This window comes from Talpa occidentalis, unplaced genomic scaffold, assembly GCF_014898055.3.
Source record: "Talpa occidentalis isolate TD23 unplaced genomic scaffold, MPIMG_talOcc4v2.1 talOcc4.12, whole genome shotgun sequence".
Taxonomy (NCBI): Eukaryota; Metazoa; Chordata; class Mammalia; order Eulipotyphla; family Talpidae; genus Talpa; species Talpa occidentalis.
In genome coordinates this window covers 90,734,727-90,753,530 of record NW_023601212.1, presented here as the reverse complement: position 1 = coordinate 90,753,530, position 18,804 = coordinate 90,734,727, and the positions used below count along the sequence as shown (strand labels likewise).

The window sequence follows — 18,804 nt, the reverse complement described above, 5'->3', positions numbered from 1 at the left end:
GCCAGGTGAGCGGAGCCCCGGCCAGGTGAGCGGCGAGCCGCCGGGGTGCGGGCCGGGAACGCGGGCTCGGGGATTGGGGGAGTGCGGAGAACGCGCCCCGAGGCTGCTCTCGGCGTGGGGGGCGCGCGCTCCATTCGCCCCCCCGCGAAGCCAACACGCCCGGGGTGGGTGGCAGCTGCTCTTGTACCAGTTCCTTTCACTAAACCGCATTTTGAGGTTCTGTCGACCTGGATCCAGATCCAGACACTTACTGAGACTCCGTGAAAGTTCGCGAATGTTCTCTAAGCCTCAGTTTCCATCCCTGATGCGAAGAGCAGCCTCCACTTCAGAGGACTGCCAGAGCAGTAAGCGCGGCAGGGTCCAGGGTCGACCTTGGCCAGAGGCTCCCCGCGCAGATGCACCCATGCGTCAGCTCTCCCCTCTCCCCCTGCCCGCGGCGCCGTCCCGGGCGGGGACCCTGGGGTGGCCAGCGCTCCAGGAGCATGCAGACCAGTGTCAGCACCTGGCTTGTCAAGGGCTTTGGCGTCTGATCTCGCATGGCCAACCACTCTGTGGGGTGGACAGAACAGTCAGGGTAATTCGGGTCCATTTTACAGCTGTGGAGACTGAGGAGCAATAAAGTTTTAGGACTTTGCCCAAGGGCATATGCGGTTAGTGGGTGCCCAAGGCAGCGCCCTGCCTTTGTCACAGATAACATCCCTGCAGCATAGACCCCGTCTGACCCTCTCGCAGGGGCAGTCCCTGGGCCTGGGTAGAGGACGGCTGTTTTCTGGGCCTCCACCCCTGCCCTTCCTTGTGGGGGAATGAAATTCACCCCCTGTGATAACTCAGATTTGGGATGTCCCCTTCCCACTGTTAACCTCTCCAAACTGTCAGGGCATGACTGCCTCCCTCACCTGGAACTTTGAAGACCAGGACAGGAACTGAGGTAACTAAAAGATACAGACCCTGAAGCTTTTGGGGTCCTGCCCTGTGACATCACCACCAACAGCCCTGGGGGTCACCCCTTGACCAGTGGTGACACGGGTTGTTTTTTCCAGCCAGTATTCCACTCACAGGGCAAAGATGTGCGGCTCTGCATCCACGGGGCCTGGCACAGGGCACCCACGCAAGGGCTGCTGTTATTACTGACGCTAATAATCGGGCCCCGGTGCAGCCTCAGTTTCCAAAGGAGCAGGAGGTGGCAGTGGCACCATCCTGGCGACAGCGACTGATAGTCTGGCTCACTTTTAACTTGGAGTGAGGAGGATGGCTCTGAACCCCACAGGAGCTCCAGTGACCTTGGGGTGCCAGCCATCTGCCTGCTGGGGGAGAACTAGAGGCACCAGGTGGCAGGCAGTGGTGGGGGCAGCAAGTCTCCTGGACACAGAGCACAGATCCTCCTCCTCCTCACCTCCTCTTCCCGGAAGCCCTCCCTGTCACCCCAGTCAGAAAGCAGTCACCTCCCAGTCTTGTAGGGCTCCCCTGGGCTTGATGCCACCTAGAAACAGGTTTTAAAGAACTGCAGGGAAGTCGGGAGTGCTTGGTGCAAATCTCAGCCATGCAGTGTGACTTCAAGGCCTTGGCTTCTCCAGCTGTGCAGTGCAAGGGCTACCTGTGTCTGACCCTCGAGCAGCACTAACCACCTGGGGAAGTGCTCGAGATTCTGAGGATAGATTCAAATGGTCTCTAATTCCCACCAGGAGTTCCCCTCAGTCCCTAGGGCCCTAATTGACAATTCTAGAAACAACTCCTTGAAACAATTCTAGAATGTTCTTTGTTCTATTTTTCCCTTACAGATGGACAGATCCTGGATCCGCGTGGCTCAATAGAAGATGAAGACCAACACGCCAGGCTCCTCCCCAGCGACCTGCAAAGCTGCAGGACAGGGGGAGAAGAGCTGCCCTGTCTGCCAGGCCTGGGGAGGGGTCTCAGGCCTGGCATCTAAGTCAGGACCTAAACCAGAGCCTGGGTCTGTTTCAGGACCTGGGTCAGGGCCTGGATCAGGGCCTGGTGTGGTTCTTGGAGCTGGACCAGGACCTGGTGCTGTGTCCAGGATAGAATCAGGGCCTGGTACTATTTCTGGGCCTGGTTTGGAGCTTAATACTGTGCCTGGACCTAGAGCAGGGCTTGGTGCTGTCCAGGAGCCTGGGTCAAGGCCTAGTGCTGTTCTAGGACCTGAACCAGGGCCCGGTGCTGTATCTGGACCTAGATCAGGGCCTGGGGCTGTTCCAGGATCTGAGCCAGGTCTGGGGTCTGGGCCAGGAGCTGAGTCAATATCTGGATCAAGAGTTGCACCATTACCTGGGCCAAGAGTAGGGCCTGGGCTCAGGTCGGGGTCTGAGACAGGGCCTAAACCCAGTGAGTCCACAATTGCCCCAACACCAGAACCACAGCAAAAGACTCAGGCCACATCCGTGCAGGCCCCTAAGCAGAAGGTTCTGGTGACTGGAGGAGGTGGCTACCTGGGTTTCAGTCTAGGTTCCAGCCTAGCCAAGAGCGGCACATCTGTTATCCTGCTCGACCTCCGCAGACCCCTGTGGGAGATGTCCCCAGGGACTGAGTTCATCCAGGTATGGTCATGAGGGTCTTGGGGGCCTATGGCTGGGGGGGAGCAGGACAGTGTCTAATGTGAAACCAGACCTGTGGTGTTGAAGAGAACAGGCACTGAGGTCAGATCATTCTTGTTTGTTTTTATGTATTTATTAAACGAATAAAAACCTCATTGCCCATTCGACCCCTCCACCCTTGCTCCTACTCTTGCCCTCTTCCTCTCTAGTAACCTCAGTTCTGTTGTCCAAGTCCACTAGCCTATTACTATTCTGTTTCATCCATTTATTTGCTTTGTTTCCTTATTTTCCACATACAAGTATGACCATCCAATACTTGTCTTTCTCCTGACTTATTTCACTTAGCATCATCCTCTTCGGTTCTGTCCATCTTGCTGCAAATGGCAGAATTTCATCCCTTTTTTTTTTTTTAAGATTTAGTTATACAAGAACTGGGGTACAGGCCAGAGGTGCGGGAGGGTGAGAGAATTCACCAAAGACAAAGCAGGGAGCAGAACAGGCAGACTGACTGAAAACGCTGCTGAGGGAAGCAGCGGGGGAGACTGGAGAGGTCTGCCACACCATGTGGGTATCTCCCTGGCTGGCTGGGAATTGAACTTGCGCTGCAGAAGCTGCAGACAGCTTCACAGCGTGGCCCTCAACCCGCTGCGCCACCGGGGAGGCCCTCATCTTTTTTTAATAGCTGAGTAGTGTGCGGTTATGTATCTAAACCCCATCATCCAATCATCTTTCAGTGGACATTAATATGTGCTTCACGAGAGTCTCATGAGGAGTCAGTGAGATCATGTGCATAAAACACTGAGCACAGTTCTGGGACTTAGCGTGATAGGTGGAGCTGGTGGTGCTGATGACACTGCGTAGAATCACGTGCAGTCATGCATCGCTAACCTGAGGGCTGTGTTCTTGGCAACTTCACTGTGTGAACATCACAGCGAATAGTCACACAAATCAGATGGTATCACTCGCTACCCCCTAGGCTGTATGGCACAGCCCATTGGGACCACCATCCTCCATGTGTCTGTCATTGACCTAAATGCCCATAAGCGACACAAGACTATAGTAAATCCTGCCCCACAGCCTCTCCCAACCCTACAGGTGCTTGGCCAGGAGGGGTCAGGGGGCCGGCTCTGGGACCTACAGAGTTGATGTGTCTGTTTGCCTTGAACTTGAACCTCCTACTCCCGTCTCACCCTTCCCTGTTTCAGGCTGATGTTCGAGATGAAGAAGCCCTGTACCGAGCCTTTGAAGGGGTGGACTGTGTCTTCCACGTGGCATCCTACGGAATGTCTGGTGCTGAGAAGGTGAGCCCTCCCATGCAATACCTGGAGTCAGACAGTGGGTTCACAGTGGGGTTCACACTTCCTCTGCCTGAGCAGCTCTTCACATGCTCCCGGAAAGATCTGGGTTCCTCCCAGCCTGCATTTGTACCCATGGAACCAGTGTCAGTTCTGCCATCCCTGGCTGTGTGACCTGAAACAATGGCTTCCCTGAGCCTCTGTTTCCTCATCTCTAAAGTGTGGCCATTACAAGTACTTCCGTCACAGCCTCTTAGGACAGCAGGGTGATGATATCTATCAAATACACACATGTACACGTGTATCACACTTACTGTATATTTGCAGCATTGTTGTAAGTAGCTAAATGCCCATCAGTTGGGGACCTTTAAATAAATTGTGATGTATCCACACTATGAAATTTATGCAGCCCTTCCAAAGAATGGTGTAAATCCACCTGTGCTATACCAGGGCAATTCCCAAGCTACAAAACCAGGGTCTGATGTCCTCCTGTTTGCTTGGAAAAAAAAATTGGGTAAATATTTATGTATGCATCTTGCTGACATTATAAGCACAGATTACCTGGAGAAACACATGGAATTGGTAACAGTGGTGCAGGAGTGAAAGGAAGATGTAGCATCAGGAAAGAAGATCCTTTTTTAACAATTAAAATTATTTTTAACTTTGTGATTATAAACCTATTAGACAAAGCAACTGCAACAAAATGTGACTGAAAAATCAGTATGCAGCCCCCCTTCTGGTGAGGCCGTCAGGAGTAAATGATTAAATGAGATATGAAAGCCTGGCCCTGGCTCACAAGAGCTGTCACAGTAGACCAGGTGTTTTCACACCCCAGCCCCCTCTCAGATAAGAGAACAGACTTCTAGGGAGGAGATGGCCCAAAACATTTGAATCCCTTTCATGTGACAAGTGCAATATGAAGCCAGTTTGATCCTGCTGACCCCCACCCCAGGGTGTGCCCCCATTTTGCAGACCAGGGAGCTGAACCTCAGACCAGGGAGCTGAACCTCAGACCACACAGAACCTCCCCTCACTGAGGAACATGGTGACAGCACTGGGCGCTGGAGCCCGTCAGTCTCTCCGGGCCTCCCCCCCTGAACTGGACATTCTGCAGCCCCCACTTTCCACCCCCAGCCCCATGGCCTCAGCAACAAGGTATGATGCTGTATCGTGACTTTTCCACATCCATCTTGTCTTTTAGCTGCAAAAAGAGCAGATTGAGTCTATAAATGTTGGCGGCACCAAGCTAGTGATTGATGGTAGGAAATCAGAGCTCAGTGTGGCCTGCTGTGTTTTTCTTGCTTTTCTCTCTCTCCTTCTCAGGCCCAGCTCTGGGGGACAGGGTGTGGAGACCAGTCCCCGGCCCCCTGCCCGCCCCGGCAGATGGCCTATACTGCAGACCTGCCCAGGCCTGTGTGGGGTCAGCATGGCCTTGACACATCTGGGGACACAGGGGCGGAGTTTGCACCCAGGGCCTAGAGGTGGAGTAAGAAGAACTGCTGAAGCATCAAAATAGTAGACCCACACCTGGGCTCCCTGGGCATGTCCTGTCTTGTCCTGCATCCCATTTTCCTCTCTGATTAGAGTGTGTTTTTTCTCTGTCTCCATCATAAAAACAATCCGTGAAGAAAGTCAAGTGAGACTTTCTTCTGGCCTGTCCCTGCAAGGTCGCATAGGGGCCACAGCCGCACTAGGAGGAGGAATGAGCTGGCCTGGCCCTCCCGGGCGCACGAGCAGGCGTTGACCCACACCCCACTGAAGGGAAGGGGGCCCTGTCTTCCTGAGCAGTCCTGTCTTGGGGGACGCCAGGGCCAGGGGTGTGTTGGAGATTGGGTGAAGGTCAATCTCCCCGGTGTCTGCATGCACCCCTCCTCGGCCAGTCCCTGCTCACTTTGGCGTGTGTGTGTGTGTGTGTGTGTGTGTGTGTGTATGTTGTGGTGTGTCCCTGTCCCTGCAGCATGTGTCCGCCGGCGGGTTCCCCGGCTCGTCTACACCAGCACTGTCAATGTGGCCTTCAGCGGGAAGGCCATAGAACAGGGTGACGAGGACTCTGTGCCATATTGCCCCCTGGAGAAGGTACCTGGCTTCGGGGAGAGGTGGGCAGGGCCTGTGGGCCTGGGACCACCAACCCAAAGGGCAGGGGTGGGTCAACCTACAACTCGGGGAGTCCCAGGAGGAAGGCCCCCCCACAAGGTGGCCCAGCCACCCTTATTTTAGCTGCTCCCCCGCCAACAGGGATTTTGAAATCTGACGACCTCAAGCCAGTCAGGCCCCCTTCCTAGCGGGTGACCATGAGCAGGTTCCTTTACCCAGAGTCTCTTTCCTTCCCTGAAGGTGGCGCCACCATCCCTGTGGGGTGGGGAGAGCAGGAACTGAGCTGCGGGGTCAAGGGCTACCCATGACTAATTCATCCTACACATGCCCAGCGGCACGTCCGGGTGTACGTTTGGAGCTGGTGGGGATCTCCTGAGAGACAGAGCCCCTGCGCCTGCGGCCCCCACCGGGGAGAGTGGAGGGGCTCAGGCACGGGCATTTCCCAGGGGGAGTCCCCAAAACCCAGCCCCTGTGTGGCGTGAGCCAAGGTGCAGAGCCTGGGGTCCGGGCGCCTGACCCCACCTGGTGGCTTCTTCTCCCTGGCCTCTGGCAGCACATGGACCACTACTCCCGAACTAAAGCCATCGCCGACCAGCTGACCCTCATGGCCAATGGAACGCCTCTCCCAGGTGGGCATCGTGTGGCCTTGCCCCTGGTGGCCTCCCCCCAAACTTACGTGTGAGTCTGGCTTTTAGCTGCTAATGTTTCTGATGCCGCCTTCCTTCCAAGGGACGCCTCCCCAAGGCCCTGGTCTCTCATCACGTGCAGTTTTTGATTATGATTTTTATCAAAATCACCTGCTATTTTGCTCCCACCCCACCAGGGGTGAAAAAGTTAGGCCTGACCTCTGGCCTCATGTTGCTCCAGGTCTGGTGGGGAAGAGACATAGGTCAGCCCCATTCTAGTGCTCTTTTCTGCCACGTAGTTGTGGGTCCAGTTTTAGGGATTCACTTTGGATAAAGAATAGGAAATTTGCAATAAGGAGTGAAGCTTACTTAACCTTCAGTGACTCCCGGAAAAGTTGGCCTGGGCAGCCTTCCAGTTATGGAGAAGTAATACCAGCACATGGGCAGGTGGCACAGGGGCTAAGGGCCCACATGCTGGCCTTAGGCTGAACTGAGTTCACGTCCCAGCTCCACCACCTCTTAGCTCTTGGGCTGTGTCCTCTCCTTCCAGCCTCAGTGTCTTTAACCTACCCCAAGGCTGGGGATGATGGTGGCTCTATCTCAAAGAGCTTGATGAGCATGAAATTTATTTTTTTTTAAACAATTTTTTTTAAAGATTATTTATTTATACAAGTACTGGGTATAGTCAGAAGTTCGGAAGGGTGAGAGAATTCACCAGAGCCAGAGCGGGGAGCAGAGCAGGCAGAAGGACCGAAGTACACTGCTGAGGGGAGCAGCGGGCGGCAGGAGAGGTCTGCGCGCCATGTGGGACCCTCCTCCAGTGGCCGGGGATTGAACCGGCGCTGCAGAGGCTGCGGGCAGCTTCGCAACCCAGCGCTCAACCGCTGCGCCACGGGGGAGTCCCAATGAGTATGAAATTTAAAAGGCACCAATAGGGAGGCCTCCCTGGTGGCTCAAGGGGTTAAGCACCACACTATGAAGCAATCCGCAGCCTCTGCAACATGAGTTCGATCCCCGGCCAGTCAGGGAGCTGCCCACATGGCCCAGCAGACCTCTCCTGTCTCCCCGCTGCTCCCCTCAGCAGTGCATTTCAGTCAGTCTGCCTGTTCTGTTCCCCATTCTGTCTCTGGTGAATCCTCTCACCCCTGCATCTATGGCCTGTACCCCAGCTCTTGTATGCATAAATAAATAAATCTTAAAAAAAAAAAAAAGGCACCAATGAAAAAGAAAGGACGCGGATGGCCCACATGCTAATTTTCTATGCAAAAGTCTCGACAACTTCGCAGCATCCATTTGAGATAAGAACCTTGGGCATCCCATGCTTTCCAAATTCAGGAGCCAAATCTTCAGATAAATTCCATGCTGTCCAGATTATCGCTGTTTGTTTTGATAAACTTAGAAATTAAAAAGAATCCAAAAACTTGGTTCCCTTTGCTGTCTAAACTCAAGAGCCAAGTGGATTTGCAAAGCAAGGGAGGCTTGAAGTTATAATCCCTGAATTAACAGGGAAGAAAAATGAGGCCCAGAGTTTGACTGACTTAGCTCCAGGCCACATGGCTATTAGGTGGCAGAGGGGATTTGAACCCCAACAGGAGAGGGGTAAGGCAGAGCCTGGGATATAACCATCATGCCACACTGGCCACAGCTATGGGAGACCCTGAATTCAGGCTCTTTTCCCTAAAATCCTACCCTCTCCCCACCCAGTCACCGTGGGCCTGCCAGGTCTGCACCCCTGGTCCCAACGGGGTGTCCAAGCGGGTTGACCCTGTGCAGCGCAATCCTCTTCTCTTTCTGGGGCCTCCCCAGCGGGACCAGCAGCCTGCAAGCCAGACACCTTATCCTCTGGCCCAGAATTATTGATACAGGAATCCCCGGCTTTCTGTGGGCAGGAGCGTCATGGATACCCTGGCCCTGCCCCTCGGTGATGTGGCTGCCCAGTGCCCCGCTGGCCACATCAGTTGCAACCTGACCACCCCCACCATGCGCAGGTGACCCAGAGTTTAAAAATAGCAGCAGGCTGTTTACAGACAAGCTCACCTGTACCTGCCTTCCAGGAGTCCAGCCCAGGGCGATTTCCCTCCTGGTCGCTGGGACTCTGCACCTAACTTGGGTCCTGGAGCAGAGTCCTGACCAGTTAGCAGGAGGAGCTCTCCAAGGCCACTGCTGGCCTTCTCGAACTGGTGGTCAGGAAAGGAGGTGCAGCTGTTGGCATCAGGGAGTGTGTGCACCTCTGTAAAACGGGCGCGGTAGGACTCCCGGGGCATGGACAGAGCCCGGGTCTGCCAAGTGCCAAGAAAATCTCACAGGCCACACAGACCTCAGCATCTAGGTCTGGCCTGTTACTGTCTGGTGAGCGTCGTGAGGGTGGCAACCATTTCGTGGTCATCCTTGGACTCATCCCAGGACCCTGCAGACAGCAGTGGTGGAGGACTTGTTGAATGACTAACTGATCAATTGAGAATAATGGATTAAATGAGGAAACCCCAAGACTTCATCTTCCCGCTGATCTGCCTGTGTAAGGGTCGGGAGATGGGGACAGTCATTCTGTCCCTTGTCTGCTGGCGAGCCCCTCCTGGGGTCCCGACCACCCCGCCCCCTGTGTCCTAGGAGGAGGTACTCTTCGGACGTGTGTGCTGCGGCCTCCAGGGATCTACGGCCCCGAAGAGCAGCGGCACCTGCCCCGCGCGGTGGTACGTCATCCTGGCCCCGGCCTGAGACACAGCAGGGGCCCACGGTCACTGAGTCAGTCCTGGGGCGGTGCTCCCAGCCTGAGACCCCCAGCTCGGGAGAGGCCCCTGCCCCCATCAGGCCCACTGGGAGCGGAGCTCTCAGTGTACACCAGCCAGACCTAGGCACAGGGGCTGGAGATGTGGCACTGTGACCCCAAAGAACAGACAGGGACCTGTCACCCCTGCTCAGACACGGACTCCAGGGACTGATGTTACCAGCACAAGATCTTCCAGCAGAAAGCCTCTCCCCAGAGTGGGCCAGGCGCCAGGAACACAGTGAGAGGGCCGAGGCCCCATCCCCAATCTTTTCACAGACACCACAGTCACAGATTCAGTGGGGGGAGGGCTATGCTGAGGGAAGAACAAGATGGGAGCCCAGCAGAGAGGGACTGGCAGGGGAGATCCAGGGGGACTTCCTGGAGGAAGTGATGTTTATGCTCTTTAGAAAGAGAAACTTAAGGAGGAAAGGGACTGGCAGAGAGACGGGCACCCAAACAGAGGAGACAGCTTGGGCACAAATCTGGACATGAGGACGATCTGTTCCGGGTTTGTGGACACATCAGTGAACAAAACAGACAGTCCCCACCCTCCTGGGGCTTATATTCGCACAGTGGGTCAGGAGGCCAGCTCAGGGGGCACCTCCTTGAGCGGGGACACAGGGGCATGATCTCCAAGGAGGTCACTGAGTGTCTGGAGGAAGCGCCTCCCAGGCAGAGGAGCAGCTAGTCCACAGCCGCGAGGTGCCAACCTGCCGGCCGTGTCTGTGGGGGAGCAGCCATGGAAGCAGGAGGCAGTCACAGGGAAGCACCTCCTTGGCCATTGCAAGACCCCAGCTTCCCCCCTGGCGGGATGGGCTTCCCGAGGTTCTGAGCAGGGGAGAGCCAGGATCTGACTTAGGACCTAAGAGGATGCCCCAGACTATGTGGCGAGCAGCCCACAGGGGCCCAGGGGAAAAGCAGGGGCCAGTTCAGAGGCTGTTTCGGTTGCCAGGGGAGAGGAGAGAGAGCTTGGCAGTGGGGCAAAGTGGTCCGATTCTGGGTGGGTTTTGATCCTTCAACCGGACCGCAGCGGGGTGGGCTGTGGGGTGAGACCGGGCAGCCAGAGGGGGCTTCCGAGGGTCAGGCCCAACTGGAGTGCTTTCCACTGAGCTGGGAGAGGGAGCGGGGCGCGGGGAGCCAGGACCAGGCACCTACTCTGGCACTCGACAGGTTTGCGTGGTCCACAGACAGTAACGTGGCGGTGTCGGGAAGGCACAGGGCCGGGTCCGGCCGGGCCTAGGAGTTTGGGAGGCGTCAGCGTGTAGATGGAATTTAAGCCTCTGCGGACGTGGCTCTGGGCTTACTCCCCGCCCCTCCACCAGAGCCACATCAAGAAGAGGCTGCTCATATTCCGATTTGGGGACCGCAGGACGCGGATGAACTGGGTCCACGTGCACAACCTCGTGCAGGCTCACGTGCTGGCCGCCGAGGCCCTCACTGCGGCCAAGGGCTACGTGGCTGTGAGTGGCACCCCATGGGCTATGGGTGGGGCGCCCTCCCCTCGGGGGTTCCTGGCTCCCCCTAACTCAAGAGAGCTGGCAGGGCAGTCTGCCCAAGGAAGCTGGTGGGCCAGGGGGTGGCCCTTAGCTCCTTGCAAACGCCCTTGAAGTAGAGTTGTTGATTCCGGAATAAGGGTCACGAAATGTGATGTTGTCGCAACCACACTTCACAACAGCCCAAGAGGACGATCCCATTAGTTTGCTCCCATTTCTCAGACAAAGAAACAGAGAGGTTAATTGACTCCATCAAGCTCATGCAGCTAGCAAGTGTGGTGGCCCCAGACTTCAAGGGGGGTTGCCCAGGTGGGCCGCAGGACTAGGCTGATTGTGACCTCTCAGGGACTCTCAGAGAAGTGCAGTGGGGCAGTTCCTGGGGGCGATCCAGAGGGTGGGATCCATCTGCTGGCCCATGCCTGACTGTCCTTCTCCCTGGTGTCCCCCACAGAGTGGACAGGCGTACTACATCAACGACGGGGAGAGCGTCAACCTCTTCGAGTGGATGGCCCCGCTGGTAGGCACCCAGGCACCCACCCCCGCCCTCCCTGTTGTGCTTTCTGACTTCCCCCCAATCAGAAGATTTCACGTGAAATACCTACTCTGGCAATAGCATGCACTGGGCCACCTTGGAACTGACTGGAGGTTCATGGCTGTCCCTTTGGGGGCCATGTGCTCCCCCAGTTTGCCATCGTCCCTCCCAGCCTGCTTCCCAATTTATATTGACTTCTCATCCCGTGGCACTTGGCCTGGGACGTGCTGGAGTGTGTGTGAGGTCTGACAAAGCGAGGTAGAAGCTGCGTTAAGCGCAGACAGAGGGCCACTCCTCTCCCAGAGCCCACAGACTCCCTCTTGGTTCCAGGCCCCCCTGGCAGGGGTGGACCAGAATCCCTGTGCTGGAGGGTACATCGTGGGGGGTTCAGACCCTCCAGCATCAACCTTAGCAGCTTTATTGTGATATAACTCATGTCCTGTGCAATTCACCCATTTAGGGGTAACTCAGTGCTATAAGAAGTCTACAACATCATCATCACCATCCAAAAAAATACCCCCCCCCCAAAAAAAAAACACCTGTTTTCAGTCACTTCTGTTTGCCTCTCCCAGCCCCTGCACCCAGTGATCTGCTCGGGCTCATAGATTTGCCTGTTTTGGGCACATTATGTAAATGGGACTACACAACATACGACTGCTGTTTCTGGCTTTTTCCCTGAGCATCACATTTACATGTGTGTTGTAGCACATGTCAGATCAGTACTTTGTTCTTTTTATTGCCCAAAGATACCCCATTCTAGGCCACACCACATTTTGTTTATCATCAGTTGATGGAAATTTGGGTTTCTCCACGTTTGGCTGTCACAAGTAATGCTGCTATGAACACGTGTGTACACGTGTTTACGTGGGCGCATGCTCTCACTTCTCTTGGGCACAGACCTAGGCATAGAATTGCTGGATCACATGGGAAGTCTATGTACAAGCTTTTGAGGAACTGCCAGACCGTTTTCCAAAACGGCGGCACTATTTGCATTCTCACCAGCAGTGTGAGAAGGCTCCATTTTCTCCATGCTTGTTACTGGCTTTTTTGACCTGAAGAGTTTTTTTTTTTTAATTTATTTATTTATGCATACAAGAACTGGGGCACAGGCCAGAGGTGCAGGGAGGGGGGTTGGTGAGAGGATTCACCAGAGACAGAATGGGGAACAGAACAGGCAGACTGACTGAAATACACTGCTGAGGGGAGCAGCGGGCGAGCCAGGAGAGGTGTGCTGCGCCATGCGGGTCAGCTCCCTGGCCAGGGATCGAACTCCTGCTACAGAGGCTGCAGATAGCTTCACAGTGCTGTGCTTAACCCCTTGTGCCACCAGGGAGGCCCTGACCTAGAGTGTTTTTATACAAGTGGTGACCATGTGCCAGCCCATCTCTTTATGCCTCCCCTACCACCCTCCACAAATATGACATTTGGTTTTCTTTAGGAACAGAAAGTCCAATTCTAGGAAAATCAGAATCCACCTAATTGCCTTGGTGTGTCTTTGGGTAGGCAGATGTAGATAGTTAATCTATGTGATCTCAAATTAAATCCACCCATGCTTTAATTTCCTACTTGAGTTTTCCAGGTCAAGTAGTCGATTTCATTTCAAGATAGTGTCAGGGTTGGGATTGGCTTTGGGCTCAGCCCCCTTGCATGGGAGGGTGAAGGAGGTACTTTTGGTGCCCCCGGGGTACCAGTGACACGTCGCCTTCTTGTACCAGACTGAAGGATGTGGTCTCATCTCAGGCCTTGTATCTTTACAGTTTGAGAAGCTGGGGTACAGCCAGCCCTGGATCAAGGTACCTACTTCCTGCGTTTACCTGACAGGTAAGGAAAGGAGTATGAATTCTAAAAGCCTTCCACATGGTACATGTACATGCACTATGTGATTTTCAACCCAGGGCCAGGACTGGGCTGAGGAAAGTGGGATCCTGAGACTGCAAAATTGAAGGAGACCCTCACAGTGTCCAGGTGCTGCAAGCCCTGTCCACACTTGGCTGGGCCAAGAACGAATGCCCTTTAAATTCTGCACGCTGGGCACCCCACTCTCCTCACCCTGGCCCTGGCCCTGTTTAAACCCACCCTGCTTGCCTGGTGGGTGTCTCTGGGCCCATTGTAAAGATGAGGCCCCTGAGGCTCCCCAGTTAGTGACCTCTCCCTGGTGCCACGGTGGGAAAGTTGGAGAGGGAAAATTCACACTTGGGCTTGGCTGACTCCAAAGCCCATGCCCAGCCCCGAACCTCCCCCCCTCCACCATTTCCCTCCCCTCTTTCCCCACCCCCCCTCACCCCCCACTCCCCCCGCCGCAGTGAAGGCTGCCTTGGGATGCATGGCATGGGTGTTGCTTTCTGACAGTAGCTTCTCCTCCTTGGCCTGAAGGTCAATACCTGCTCCACCCCCTAAGCAGGCATTAGACGTGGAGTGACCAGCCAGAGGGGACACGCGGTCCTCAAGTCACAAATAGCAGGGATTCCAGACTTCTGTCCACCATGAAGGCTCCCGCGCAGCTTTGCCACAGTGATTCATGCTCCATGACCCCCAGCTGAGTAACAGGCAGCCTCAGGCTTATGTACAAATTCCCAGTTCCCAGTGAGATGACAAACCCCCTGGTCCTTAACCCTGGCTGCCCATTAGACTCTTCTGGGAGCTTTTCAAATACAAAAAAATCGAGTCAGCCTCACCTGACCAATGACACCCAGCAGGAAGCACCGCTGGGGGCCAGGAAGCAGCAGCACTTTTTTTTTTTTTTTAAAGATTTATTTATTGGGCCTCCCGGGTGGTGCAGCGGTTGAGCGCTGGGTTGCGAAGCTGCCCGAGGCCTCTGTGGCGCCGGTTCTATCCCCGGCTGCTCCCTGGACATCAGAGGAGGGTCCCACATGGCGCGCAGACCTCTCCTGCCGCCCGCTGCTCCCCTCAGCAGTGTACTTCGGTCCTTCTGCCTGCTCTGCTCCCCGCTCTGGCTCTGGTGAATTCTCTCACCCTCCCGCGCTTCTGACTGTACCCAGTGCTTGTATAAATAAATAAATCTTTAAAAAAAAAAGATTTATTTATTTATGTATACAAGAGCTGGGGCACAGGCCAGAGGTGGGGGGGGAGGTGAGAGGATTCACCAGAGACAGAGTGGGGAGCAGAACAGGCAGATCCACTGAAATCCACTGCTGAGGGGAGCAGCGGGCAGAGCAGATTGGAGCAGAAGAGAGGGAGGAGAGAGACGAGCACAGTTATAGAGATAACTTTGAATGTGTTCAGATTTATTTCAAAACACCAGCTCTGACTTGGGACACATTTCACAGCCTAACAAGCCTCCCCCGACACCCTCAAGGTGCTGACAACTTGCTGATTTAAAGAAATCCAAGGGCAGGATGTTTTGGCAAGGGAAGACCCCTCTGGCACAGCGCATAATGCCCCGCAGACCGGTCCCTGAGGCCTCCCTGTGGGTGCCCCTGCCCAGGGCAGCGGAGAGGCACCTGGGTCACTGCCCCCTCCCCCGCAGCTGTGGTGATGGAGTACCTGCACCTGGCCCTGAGGCCCCTCTGCAGCATCCCACCACTGCTCACCCGGAGCGAGGTAAGTAGGGGCAGCTAGGGGAGCCCCTGCATGCGGCACCCCCTTGTCTCCCTTCCTGCCCCTTCTCCACACCCGCGCTGCCACCACCCTCCTCCTCTCACACCATAAATGGACACTTGTCTGAGGTCTCAGGACCTTCCCAGTGGGCCTAGATCTGGTGTGAGCTCTTTCCGATCACCCCAGCCTCTGGGCTGTCACATAGACTGTGCTCTCCGGGTCCGAGCGCGGCGGCCCAAGCCCATGGCGTAGCCACGTGGGTTCATTCACAAGCAGCCTGTCTTCCCAGCCAGACCCGAGCCTCCCAAAGGCTGATTCCATGACACTCACTTTTTGAACGCTACCAGTCCCCACCAACCTCAGGCAGGGCTGGAGAGGACTTTCCCTCTGCCCCTCGGGGTTCTTCTTGGGTTGTTTGATTAATCAAGTTACTACCCGGCAGATTAGTAGGAGAAAAGAACAAATCTAATGACATATACAGGGAGACTCTATATGGAGTAGATTCTAAAGCAAATGAGGCAAAATGCAGAGATATATCTGTACACCCGCGTGATCTATCTACATCCATATAGATCTCATGTGAGGAACACTAGCTGTCCTGTGATTAGATTCTCAGATAAAAAGGTTATTTCTGATAAAAACCCCACATCGGGGTAATACCCCCAATTTTCATTCTTCCCCATAGCTTTAGGGAGAGGGTCAGAGTTTCTCCTGAGCCTTCAGGGCCTAGATAGACTCAGCTCAAAATAATCCACATGTCAAAGTGACACATCTTTGGAGGACCTATTCTGAACATCTTGGGAAGCCTGAACTTCACCTGCCAATGCTCGCACACACACACACACACACACACACACACACACTGCTTTGTGCTTCACAGTTCAAGCTTACTGAATAATTACATATTAAGTACCTACTGTGTACTAAATACTATTCTCAAATAATGATGAAGCACTTTTGCATATGCACTTTATTCAGGTTGGTTTTGTTTGTTTTGCATTCTTTTCACATGTTAAGACTTACTTGTTTTTGTTTTATTGAGGTTTACATCACTGTATATTTTAGGGGTACAGCCTCATACCTCTTCAAGTATGTTGCCACCCCATGCCCCCAATAACCCTCTACTACAGTCCATTGGACACCCCCACCCATTGCTCGCATACCCCAGCCCTGCATATGCAGTTGAAAGAGAGGGTGTTTTAATGCAGGTTGTAGATAGTAAAACAAGTGATGTTTGGTGTTATTTGCAAAATCTTTCCAGTCTACTCTTGCATTTGATTCATAAATTAGGAAGTGCAAAAGGGTTATGAGCTCATTTTAGGATGAGAACCTGGGCACTAGAGGAGTTAGTGACCTGTCCAAGATCACATCGTTTTAGAATTGACTTCACCCTCCAAGCTCTAGTGCTTTCTAACTAGGGAGATGGAGAATGCGTACAGCAAGTCCCTGTGGTTTCCCATTTAAACCACCCAGACCAGCAGAGGGAGGAGAATGATGAGCGGTGGCCATATGCTAGGCATGGTGCTTTTTCTCATTTAATCTTCACTTCTGCTCTAAATTGTGGCTTCTCTTATCTCCACTTTCAGAGAAGGAAATGCACTTACGTAGCACAGCTGAGATTCCAACTCAGACCAGGCCTAAATTATTTCAGGCTTAACCACTTAGCTTATGCAGTGCTTCGGAAATCAGGTCATGTAAAACAGCCACGAAGGTGGGGATGAGTTGTGGTGGGGCCAGCTACCTTCTCTCTCCTCTTAAAGTAGTTCAGTTCAGTGCAAAGAACTCCTAGTTAACCTGGGGAAAGCTTCTGGGCACTGTGACTTGGGTGCCCTCTGCTGGCCAGTATGTGACATACCAGCCAGCCCTCTAGTTTGACTTGACAGCCTTTTTCATTCACTCAACTTGCATTAAGCACCTACTGTGTGCCAGGCACTTTGCAAAACAGTCCCTACTCCGACTTACTCACAGTCCACAGGGAAAGGCAACCAGTAACCAGGCAAGTCAACACATTATGATAGAGGCTATTCTAGGGAAATTAGGAAGAACTTGAGAGCACACAGAAAAAGCACCTTAGTCAGTTCTATGGAAGTTAGGGAGTCCTCCCAAAGGGAGTGACATATAAGTCTGAAGTGTGGCAACAGTGTGTGCCAGGATTTGCTTATCTAGTTCACAGGTGTATCCCCCAAAGCCCTGATCCTACTAACAAGAACTGATCTCTCCCCTGCAATACACCCCCCCTCCCCGAGACAAGGGGCTTAACCTCAGAGGCTATTTCAATGCCATGAGAGAATCAGGCAGCTAGTGGACCCTTTCCAATGCCCGGCTGAGGAACTAGAGGAAGAAATGATTCAGGGGAAGGGCATCTTCCCAGGCCCAGCATAGCAGGGAAGATCATGGGCTGGAGGGGGTGGAGAGAGGGGGGTGTCACTTAATCTTTCTGGTCTTCAATTGTCAAATATGTAAAGAAGAGGCAGTGGCACCTCAGAGGATTAAATGAGATAGGGCTAGACGGATTTAGCGCAGGCTAGTTATAGTGCGAGTTCTGCAATTGACAGCTGTCATTATTACCCTTGAATCCTGTGCCCCCTCCCCCAGGAAATCCAGCATAAACTTTGGAGAGTAATTACTTCTGCATAACTAAATTCCTTTCGTAGGGAAACTTAGTTAATCAACCAAGGTTGAGGCCTGCGCCCTGGGGCCTGCCTGGCCAGTCTGGATCTGGACTGTGGGCAGGAAGTTGAGAGCGTTTCTAGGAGCCATTCCCCCACCCCCACCCCACCCAGAGCGCCACCCAGACTACACAACGGACACCTAGGAATGTATCAGGGACGACCCAAGTCCCAGCCCCCGTCCTAGGCCTGGAAACGGGGGCGCACAGATGGTGCTCTGAGGAGTGCAACAGGGTGAGGGCACTGCAGAAAAGGCATCCTGGAGGGGCCCCTGGAGAAATGCAGACGGATGAGAGGAGGCCCCCCTAAGAGGGCTGCAGGAGCGAGACCCAGCCCAGGGGGCCTTTTAAATCGCCCTGCGCTGCAGGGAACGCCTGCTCTTCTCGGTTCCCCGAGAAAAGGTGAGGGGCCTCCCACCCCACCTGCCCCGCCGCCTCCCCGCAGGTGTGCAGCGTGGCCGTGACGCACACCTTCCGCATCGCCAAGGCCCGCGCCCAGCTCGGCTACGCGCCGGACAAGTTCAGCCTCGCGGACGCCGTGGGCCGGTACGTGCAGGCCACGGCCGCGCGGCCCCGCGGCTCCGCGGCGCGGACGGTCCTGCGCCTGCTGCTCGCGCTGCTGCTGCTGCTCGGCCTGCTCGCCCTGGCCCTGCGCGCCCCCGGCCGGGAGCCGTCTGCTGTGTGACCCCCGCGGGCGCCCCCAGCCTGCTTCCCCCGGACCTGCCCCTGCCGGGTCCTTCCCCCGGACCTGCCCCTGCCGGGGTCCTTCGCCTGGACCTGCACCTGCCAGAATCCTTCCCCCGGACCTGCACCTGCCGGGTCCTTCCCCCGGACCTGCACCTGCCAGAATCCTTCCCCCGGACCTGCACCTGCCGGGGTCCTTCCCCCGGACCTGCACCTGCCGGGGTCCTTCCCCCGGACCTGCACCTGCCGGGTCCTTCCCCCGGACCTGCACCTGTCGGGGTCCTTCCCCCGGACCTGCACCTGCCGGGGTCCTTCCCCCGGACCTGCACCTGCCGGGGCCAGTCCTCCCCACTTGCATCCCTCCCCGATCACCCGAGTCCCGGACCCGCCCCTGGCCCGCCCCCCGAGTCCTGGCCTCGCCTTCTCGCTTCTCCTCCGGACGGCCCCGGTGATTGACAAGCCTGCTCCGCCTTCCGAGCCTTCTCCCCGGCCCGGGCCCGGGCTGTCCCCTGCTCAGCTGGGCTCCACCTGCTTCTGA

The 18,804-nt window shown here is 55.1% G+C and overlaps 1 protein-coding gene across 1 annotated transcript; it reads left to right on the top strand.

Moving 5' to 3' along the window:
• Positions 1-1,814: 1,814 nt before the first annotated feature.
• Positions 1,815-18,804, top strand: SDR42E2 (short chain dehydrogenase/reductase family 42E, member 2). The gene is made up of 13 exons (XM_037508076.1): positions 1,815-2,052; positions 2,299-2,552; positions 3,755-3,850; positions 5,046-5,103; positions 5,802-5,920; positions 6,492-6,567; positions 9,172-9,254; positions 10,654-10,791; positions 11,276-11,341; positions 13,114-13,177; positions 14,844-14,917; positions 18,028-18,261; positions 18,373-18,804. The coding sequence occupies exons 1-13, from the start codon at positions 1,815-1,817 to the stop codon at positions 18,802-18,804; spliced, it is 1,932 nt and encodes a 643-aa protein (XP_037363973.1).